Source organism: Microtus ochrogaster, unplaced genomic scaffold (genome assembly GCF_000317375.1).
Source record: "Microtus ochrogaster isolate Prairie Vole_2 unplaced genomic scaffold, MicOch1.0 UNK84, whole genome shotgun sequence".
Classification (NCBI taxonomy): Eukaryota; Metazoa; Chordata; class Mammalia; order Rodentia; family Cricetidae; genus Microtus; species Microtus ochrogaster.
The window spans coordinates 819,881-830,519 of NW_004949182.1; the positions used below are offsets into that span (position 1 = coordinate 819,881).

A 10,639-nucleotide genomic window follows, 5' to 3' on the forward strand; every position below is an offset into this window, starting at 1 on the left:
GATATGCATATGAATGTGGCGATGGACATATGCACACGGGCTTGCCATTTTTACCAGACACCTATCACTCAGAAGCAGCCAGCCAGAGAGAACAAATAAATAAAAGGTGCATATACGTGTGTGTGTGTGTGTGTGTGTGTGTGTGTGTGTGTGTGTGTGTGTGTGTGTAAGATATGCTGTTTATGTAATGGCTCCCAAATCTTCCTAGTAGCATGTCAATCACTGTGCCAAGAGACAAAGTGGACCTTCTATAAGCTTTGCATAAGACATCTGGATATGTGGACTAAGACCTCCATCTCTGTGGAGGACTTTCCTTCTTTTTTTGTTTAATTATCAGCATCATCAGAACTGGGTTATGGAAAAAAATAGCACTGAGTTCTAATTCCAGGTCTGTAGCCGGCAAACTAAGGAGCTATGTAATCACGGGCAAGCCTGTAATCTCCCGGAGCTCTAATTTGCTTGTCTGGAAAATGAGAGAGTTGGTAATAAGTGCTTTGAAACTGGAATAGGAAAATGTAAGGTAAAAATGACTGCTTAAACATGACAGATCTGATCCTAATTCATGAAGGCAAACATATATCTCATAGGATGAAAAACTGCTTTTGACCAGAAAGAACTAATCTATAAAAAAAAAATTACAAAATTACACAGTGATGAAGATCTGAAAATGAAGTAACATATGTATAAGCTGAGAGAGAGAGAGAGAGAGAGAGAGAGAGAGAGAGAGAGAGAGAGAGAGAGAGAGAGAACTTTTTATCTTACAAAGAACATTTTTTACAGGGCTGAAGACATAGTTCAGTGGGCACACTGTGCTTGACACACAAGGGTGAGGACCTGAATTAGGATTTCAGCAAAGAGCCACAGAAGCATGTTTTGTATCTCCAGTGTTTCTGCAGAGTGACAGAAGGAGGAGGAAGAGGAGAAAGGTGAGCAGAATCCCTGGACACCCTAGCAGGACAGCTAACCCAACTCACGAGCAGTAACAACAGAAACACAAACTCAAGCGGGATAGAAGCAAGGACCAACACATGAAGTTATCCTCTGGCCTATACACACATAATGGGCAGGCACATACCACATACACACACACACACACACACACACACACACACACACAGACACACACTGAAAAAAAGAAAATTTCTACCAAACGCAAATCAGCAACAAACATCCACCTGTCAAACTCTATTTTTCCTTTGACCTAGAAATTCTGCTTTTGAACAAATTCCAGAAGACGTCCCTAAAGAAACAGCAACTTTCTCACGAATTTCCATAGCAGCACTATACACTAGAGAAGAAAATTGGAAACAACCTGTATGTTCAAAAATAGACACACGACTACGAAAAATCTGGTTTTGCTAACAAAACAGAACTGAGGCCCATATAACCATTTTAGAAATAATGGACTCTCTTCAGCGAGTCAGAGTATTCACATAATATAACACGAGAGGTTATATGTGCAAACCCTGGACATAAGTACCTCACTCTTAATGATTTTACAAAAATAAGACCATGAAATCTGCGAGAGATACTGGAGGGCCTAACTAGTTCTTAGGGTGTGTCATCTCATGAAATTCGTGATAAATGGAGAAAAATGAAAGGGAAGTTGGGGATAGGCTGTTCTCTAAGGACTGTCCAGACCACATGCGATGCTCCTCTATGACTTTCTAATGTCATCTTACATCTTTAATAAGAGCTTAATATTTTCTAAGTATCTTCATGAAGATTCCTACTCAACTGTCAAAAAGTGATTAGCAACCATGGTCCTAAACACCAAAAATTTCAACTCTTTCACAAGGCTTGGTATGCCATGCATCAGGCAAGTCACTGTCTTAGTTAAAAATGTTATCAATAAAAAATTAAAGGAAATAGCAAGATTTATATTTTACCTTTAAAATAGAGTGAAATACCGAATTAAAATGATTGGCTAGGATATGAAAACTGATTATAACTTTTGCAGGATTGAGAAAGGAATGTTTTGCAACAGAGGGAAAAACAGCAAAAATGAGAAAACATGATGAACTTCAGGGGTGGTAAATTGAACATTAACCTTCATATGGTAGGACACTCCAAGCAGTCAATGGCTTGGGAAAGAGCCAAAGACTGATATGTACAATTATTTCCTTAAACCCTACAGGCCACTAGCATACACCAGAAGAAACCCCCTCAATGGCTTAGCAATGCAGTTTGTATAAGGTGAAATGAACGACCGACCGCATATCCAAACTCATCCATAATTATGGCATGGCATTTTGCTTCCATGAATGGCATGGCTTCGAATTATTATTTTACTAGAGACTCCAAAGATATATAAAATATATATATATAAGATAAAAGCTTGCGATCATTAAAAGTCGGGCTTCTGACGGGAACATTATCTGGCGACACTGAGACTAATGCCCCTCAGAAGTTTGAGTGAATTTTCTTTTTTTCCAAAGTTACTTATTCCTCTAGGGGGCGTTTTAAACAGCATGTCTTGGTCTTTCATGTGCTGGTTTGTCCTTTAGCACAGTCTCAGAAGGATAAAGAAAACGGTAATAGTATGTCATGTGCAAAACTACATGCTATCATTTATTCTTCTCCCAAGATGGAGGGCTGGAGAGCAAAGCCAAAAATATTTTAAATCTTTCACAATTACAACTTCAAGAGAAATCACAAGTATAGGCTATATTAAAAAGATACGAGCAAAAAGCTAAGCTCCGTTTCTTTTGTTACCAGCATTACTGAAAACTAGAAAATAAGCTATCATTTTTAAAACTATTCAAAATGTCCAAGTAACTCATCTTAAGTCAAAGGTTTCTGGTGACAGACTATGTGCTTATTTGTAATCAACAAATTAAATCAGAAAAAGGTATTAGTTATTTTAAAAAGTGAATTACAAAACTACAGTAAAGATGCAAGCAATTACCGTAAGGTTTTTCTGCCAGGCTGAACTATTTCTTAGAATTATGTCAGTGTGTTTTCACACACTTACCAAATACTTCCGCACTCTGCAGGCTCTAGGTTACTATACAGTAATTTACAGATACAAAGACTATGGAAAGTTTACAGGTCTTCCAGATCCTCTCTCAGATAGAGTTGATGCACTGTGATTTGAACTAAGCCATCATCAAGCCAGCCATTTCCCACCAGAGAAGATAATGATTCTGTGTTGAGATAGACTAACTCCAAAAACACTCATTAAAAGAGCTCACGCATAATGAGGCAGGGGCAGGAGAATGCTTGAAACTGGAAATCAGCTTCAGAAAGACCACATAGGTGGAAGCACATCATAATTTCAATAGAAATGAAAATAAAATGCAAGTTGTACCAAAGAGCTTCCCTAGCTAAGAGGTCATTTACATTTCAAAGTCCTCTGCCTCCAGTATTCTTAGGTGTTGGAGCACTAGGGTTTGTAGGTGCTATGGAGACACTTCAATTAAGGCTATGTGGTAGAGCACGGTGCAAATTAATTAGTGGAGGTTAACAGATTTTCTAAATGCAGCTCTCTCACACAGCCTCAGAGATGTGCAAGATTTGCAGGAATTGAAATTTAAACATGATCAATTCTTGCTTTCATATTCCAATAACATACTGCATAATGATAAATGTGTTCATGATGATACTACAAGGCTACCAATCAAAATTTTGTTTCCCACTGGAATTAAAGGAAGGGGTTTTAAATTTTGCTTTAGATAGGTTATATTCTGATTTTGATCTAGCTTTGTTGGCATATGGGAAATGAGTCTATACTTCATATTCACGTATGCTCCACACAGACAAGCTCTCAAATAATTTCAATAAGCAGTGTCATAACAAAAACACAGATTTCATGATCCCACCTGAGAGTCTACGTGTTAAATTTGTTTACTATAATTTTGCCAGATATTAAAATTGAGCATGTTTTAGTCTGAGTTAATATTAATGAGTCCTTTTCTGAAATTCAAGAAAATAATTTTTGACCCTTAGAATCAGATGTCTGATGAATTTCATTCTTCAGACTAAGTAAAATATATGCAGGAGAAACATTTGTGTGAAGTTCCTTAGTACAAATTGAACAAGGAAGAAATTTGAGCATTTCACAAGGCCAAGAGCCTTCCAGCAATGCACATAAGAAATCCATGCAATAAAGTCCCTATAGTCTCACTATGGAGACTGAAAGAGCAGCACTTGTTAAGCCCGGATGTGAGTCTGAGGGCTTCCGAAGAGCACACTGGACACTGGACAGACAAGAAGTTTAAATACACTACCATTGAGAAGAGGCTGTCCTTCATGCACATCCTTCGGTAAGACTGCACTGTACACATCTTCAGGAAATCCAGTCTTGCATAATGTGATTTCACCAGAAGCCTCCACAGACGCCTGGAACACAAGAGAAAAATGCAGGCATGATTGCTGCCTCCTTCAGCGCAGAAACAGTCCACTTGGCATCCAGCCCCGTTTTTCCCAACTCTCTTGTACAAACAACCTCTGTTTCTGAAGGGTTACGATCAGAATGTAGAGGGCAAAGGGTTAATCCTTTTGATAATTGGAGTTGAAGAAACAAATCCCACTTGTCTCGTCCTGAAAAAATCTGCATAATACACATTCCAGGTTTTTCTAAGGACTGGCCATTTCCATTAAAATGGTCATTGTGAATGAAAAGCACCAAGCAGGCTTGGGAGTAGGAGTCAGCCAAATAGTCCCTGGGGCCACACATCACCCATAGTAACGAGGGGACTCATGGAAAAAGCATACATTCAAGTGTATACATAGTTTTATATTATATTCTCATCTAGTTCTTCATGAAGTTTATTTCAACATGCTTTGTTGATGGAAAAGTTATGATAAACTTACTGCAGAATAAACAGTACATGCTAAGTCAAACCAATCATATATATACATATATATCTTTTAATTCAAATGACGTGGTTTTATTATCAGGAAGCACAAGAGAGATTGTAGCTTAGCCTTAGGGGGGTAGATTCTGAGTGTCATCCTGACAGAAATGTAGCATAATCTGTGAGGACACTTAAAGAGGATCAGCTGAGTATAGGCCCTACCATTCCATGAGCTAGGCTCCCTCCAAAAGTAAAGAGGAGGAGCAGATAGGCCTTTCCCTCTCTCTGCTTCCTTTCAGCTGTGAAGCCCAGCTTCAGCCACAGATGACGCTCACATTACACCATGCCCCAGGCTTTGGAAAGCAGGAACCTACATGCTACTGCTTCCACCTAGCTGTTTCTGTTATGTATTTTAGTGATACAGACCAAAGTGAACCAATTCATGACAGGTTTCAAGTCGATTATACATGAGAAAAGAATGTATGCAACCAGGGACACAAAGGAACCAAAATCTTTACCCGAGATGAGTGTACAAACGGGCCTACAATTTGGCAAAGTCTGCTGAGGATAAGTATGGCTACCTCCTACACTGTAATCCATTCCCAGAGACGCTTGCTCCTGGGCGCCCTAGTAAATGTACGGAGAGATGCTCATGGAAGCATGGCTCATGTCTCGGGATCTATGTAGCCCTTTCATGTCCACCAACAGGGAAATGGAACAATGTGTTTTCCAAGACTGAAAAAGAGAAATATCCATCAACATTAAAACTGAGGAACTGGTCTACACGTAGTCCCATAGGCATCTTGTCAAGCACATGCAAAAATAGTTAGGACCTTAAAGTAATATACAATGTGGCAAGAGAATTTCAATTACAATTCAAGTTCAGGATGAGCATTAATTTGAGTAAGTCAAAAAACACATTTATGTGGTATTCCAGAAAAAACTGAAGACTAAGCGCCTGAGAGTATGAGTGACTCTTTAAGTAAACAAACAAACAAACAAACAAACAAAAGATGTGGCTACTGTTCCATTTTTACAAAAGTTAATCACAATGTCAATGCTACGAAAGTCAATGCTATGGACATATACAAGTAAATAGAAGAAGGATTTTGAAAGGGACAAGGCTGTGATAGCAGCCACCCCCAGGGAGGGCATGCATCAGGGATTTTTTTTCCAGGTGGCTTCATATATTCATGTGTGTGTGTGTGTGTGTGTGTGTGTGTGTGTGTGTGTGTGTGTAATACATATGGATATATATGTATAGATCCATAGTAACTCATTTCTTTTGTAAAGCAGGTGAATCAGCAAAGTAAGATGTGAAGACAGGTAGAGACATGTGGGTATACACTGAATTATTTCCAATATGTCCACCTGCTACCAATTTCATAATAAAAGATACATAATTCTGAACCAATTAAGGAGCAAGAAGAGAGATCTCCCATAGATGTGGAGTATGAGACACAGGAAGGTATTACGATGCTAGCTTCCTGAAGATCCAAGTTACAAGCACCCTCATACAGGAAGGCACTTGGTGAAAACAAGGGTTAGTTTATCAAAACGAATAAAGGGAACTCCCCAGTCTGACAGATGTGCTAGTAACCTGTGTCCCACTGCCATGTTAGGGACTGACTTCTTCACCCACAGCTTTCAAACATGGTGGAGCTGTCAGGACCGAGCTGGGAGGATGCAGACAGAAACAAACTGTGGAAGACATAGAGGAAAGAGCAGTCTTCTTCAGTCTGGACACTGGGAGGGTCAGTGTGCAGCTGCACTGAGAGGCTCTCCATGATCGGTGAAATCTACAGACTATGAACAAATGGGTGACTTGCTTCAGCAGAAGAACTGGCACCAATAATGCCTTGATCGAAACTTATAGGGAGGAGATCACAAAGATACTTCAAGACCATCATGAATAAGTGGATGTTGCCGTCGGATGGTTAGTCTCCTTTCCATCAAAACAAGAATTTCACTCTGATACACTTTACCTAGTCTCTCTCTCTGTACACCTTCCTCGGCTATGAAGGGTGCCTCACTGTCTAGAATAAAGGGCACCTTGCAAAAACCCTAACTGCTCATAATAAACACCTGTGGGAGCCCTGCATTACTGAGTTTTTTATGCTGCTTTTATGTTCAAGCAACTAATTAATTATTCTTCCCTAAGATAAAACTGGATCCAAGAAAAGCATGATGCTACTAATACAAGTTAATATTCCTATTAATATATTTATGCCAAATTGGACATGGTGGTACATGACAATAATTTCAGAACTTGGGAGGCAGAGGCAGGAAGATGAAGAGTTAAAGATCTGCTCAACTTCATAGCAAGTTCAAGGTCAGCATGGGCTATATAAATTTCTGTTTAAAAAAGTATATACAATATATAACTATATATATATAAACGTTCATTTTCTATAATTCTTTACCTATTCAAACTATCAAAATTAACATGTTAAACAAGCAGGCAAAATTCAAGTAAATATAATCTCCTAGAGAAATTTTGCCTTTTTTTATTTCAAGTTCTGAGTTAGTAAATCCCATTTAACTACATTCTCTTAGGCTCAGGCTGGGTCAAGTTCTAGGTTAGTAAATTTCCTGTTTAACTGCATTCTCCCAAGCTCAGACTGGGTCAAGTTCTATGTTAGTAAATCCCCAGTTTAACTATATACTCTCAGACTCGGGCTGGCTGTTATCAGCTTTGAGACTTGTGGGGACTCACTTGTTGGCAAGCAGGAACTGCCCTGGCAAGGCGAATCTACTTCTGAAGTCTCTTGCATTACCAATGGGAGCACGTGGGAGGTTCTCTGATATAAGCCATGACCCACATTTAAAGATGGAATGTCTGACATTCGTGTTTTTATCTCATTGAACATTCAATAACGTCTCATCACGTATTTTTGGTTGTCACAGTTTGGAGGGGATGCTGGTTTCTAGAGGGGGAAAAACTAAGGACGCTGCCAAACACAGTGTCACAACCAAGACAGGATTCACAATGGAGTATTTAACCAAATACCAAACAAACGAAAATATACAATCCACCAGAGTTTTATGTTACATGGTAAACCACGAGAACGGAGTGTCTCCCTACCCTTCACATTGCCATGTGTGAAGCCCATGATCTCATAAACATCCCTAAGTGACCACTCTCCCAGGTCCAAGATGAAATGCTGGAAATTAGATGCAGGGAAAGGAATTCTCGCTCCAGCTTTTTGTGCATGCCTGACAGGGGCTGTGAACTGCACACATTCTTGTGAACTGCACATGCATGAGCGGTGTCTGCGCGAGCAGGCTTTTCTCTATACAGGTCAAACAGCAGGCATTTAGGCTCTGCAGGATCTGCTGCAAGTCCTCCACTTTGCTGCTCAGACTCAAAAGCAGCTAGACACTTGGCAAATGAATAAACGACATGACATTAATTCCAATGAAACCTATCTGTGGACACAAGACATCGATTTTCGGCATAAGCACATGGAGAATCATTCTTGACCATAAAAAAAACACAGAACTATCAGTTACAGATCCTTGGGGTACTGTTAAGTTTTAGAAGGCCTTGGTATCTCACTTGACTCTCCATAAGCCTCTCTGGGGCGGGAAGAACATCAACATTTTACAGATGAGCAAATGAGTTCTCACAGGAAGTGGAATACCCAAGCCCACAATTCCACACACCGGAAAAGGCAGAATTCTAACTCTGCTGCTCTTCCAATTACGAAAAAAATCAATTAGACCCTTTGGAAAGCTTGTTCTGAGTGTTCAGTTGATACTGGAAACAGAATGAGATGCAGGCTTAGGAGCACAAAGCTTCAAGGAAGAAGTGAAGAAGTGCTGGGCCCCGGGGAATAGGAGGCTCCTGGGGCCCTGCGGTCTCCCCAAAAAGACCTGTAGTAGTAAAGCAGCAGGGCCTGGCAGGGAGGCTACAGCAGGAGCTCACTGTCTGAGCTGAAATGAGACAGCAAGGAACTGCACTTGCCTAGGGAATGACAATGAGCTCCCTGTCCTGAGGCCCCTGCAGTGTAGGGCAGGAAGTCAAGAGTTGAAGCTGCAGAGTTGCACAGACTCAAAACATAGATGGCTGGGAGCCTGGGGTTATCCTACCAGCTGGGCCAAGGAAGGGGGTGTTGGGGACCAGGAGTCCACCAGCAAACTATTTGATAGAGAATTTTCCAAATTGCTTCCTGGGAAATGGGGGTAGGTAGGGAAACACCTTAGCAAACAGACTTAAATTAGGCCTGGGCATCAAGAATGGGCAAATTTTATAAACATGCAGTGAATTAAAATCAACAGGGCTTAGTGAGAGCAGGGCCCTCAGGGGAGGGAGAGATGACTTTACTCCTGTTTCCAACTGATTGCCTTTGAACATGGCACCACAAACTGGAAAGACAATCACAAAATTATAATGTCAGGGAGAAAGGGCTAAAGACTCAGACAAAATGGGATGATAAATCTACCCATGGAAGCCGAAAAGGACTCCATAGCTCAAGTGACATTTAGGCCTTGACTTGAAAAATGATTAAAAATTTGCCAGGAGGAAGTGGAAAAGAACAACCCCAGGAAAAGATACAGGAGAACAAAACCCCCAGTGATTTGTGCTGAGCTTGTAGCCCACCACACCAACGTAAGCCCTGCTTCTCTTCCTAGTATCTCTGAGGCTGATTCTGGACCACCAGGAACAGTTTGTTTTTCCATTTAACACTCCAGATTTAGATCTCAAGGAATTAATCATTCCAGCTGGTTTCTACACACCCCCAGGTTTATACATCAAGAAATGATCAGGAGAATCTCCAACATCTCGATGAAGATGCTACTTAGGTGCTGGAGACAGACCATGCCAGATGTCCAGGTACCATTCTGCCTTGCTGACTCATGTATGCGTGAACACTGAATGTCTGAAGCACGGAATTTCAGTACACCAGACTCCCTGACTTCGTGACCCCACCAATTGCTAGAGCATGCAAACCCCCAAAACATCCTAGTTCCCCACATGAAGAATGAGAGTCCTAAAGACAGTACCCACTCACAGGGCAGGGGTGAGGATTAGCTGTTCGTCAGAGCAGAGCGGTATTAACTCTACCAGGTCTCTGACTCATGCTTTATCCCTTACACGGCCCAGCAGTTCCCAAGCTGGTTCAGCTTGGCACACCATCTGGCACCTTTGTCTAACTAAGTACAAATTCTTGTAACCCAAGACTCCGTACCACAGAACCTCAAAGAATGTGAGTGGGCATTGAACAAGTGGCTGGTTCCAGAATCATCTGACAACTCACTATCTTTTGGTTCTGGTCTTCAGGATTAATAACTTAGCAACAAGAAAGGGGAATAAAGAAACAATTATTTTATGTTCTTATTTATATTTCTTTTATTCTTATATTTCTTTTAAAATGTGTGTGTGTGTGTGTGTGTGTGTGCACTTGTATATGCATGTACTATGTCAATGCTTCTGAAAGACACAGAAAGACACTGAGTGTCTTGTACTATATCACTCTCCTTACTTGTTTGAAACACGGTCTCTCAATGAACCTGGATGGGGGCTGGCAGCCAAGAAATCCCATTCAGCCTCCTGTTTCTGGACCCAGCGGTTTTAGGGTTATACACATGAGGGCAGCCATATCAGATTTTTCACATGGGCGCTGGGAATTTGAACTCAGGTCCTCATCTTTTTAAAGCAAAATTTTTTATTCATTTAACTCTTCCTCCAGTCCTCTGCTCACAGTAATTTATTCCCAGCACTGTTCTGTTGCTGTGCAGAGACACCATGACAACGAGAACTCTTACAAACAAAAGCATTTAACTGGGACTGGCTTACAGTTTCAGAGGTTTAGTCCATTATCATCATGGTGGGGAGC

General features: G+C 40.7%; 1 protein-coding gene across 2 annotated transcripts in view; it reads right to left on the reverse strand.

The window, feature by feature from the left end:
- The window catches only part of Cdh2 (cadherin 2), a 233,185-nt gene that overhangs the window by 193,706 nt on the left and 28,840 nt on the right, over window positions 1-10,639 (reverse strand). For both annotated transcript variants that reach the window (XM_026777786.1, XM_026777785.1), the window contains exon 2: window positions 4,230-4,341. In XM_026777786.1, the coding sequence (XP_026633587.1) occupies window positions 4,230-4,341 (112 nt within the window). The remainder of the gene's footprint in view (window positions 1-4,229; window positions 4,342-10,639) is intronic.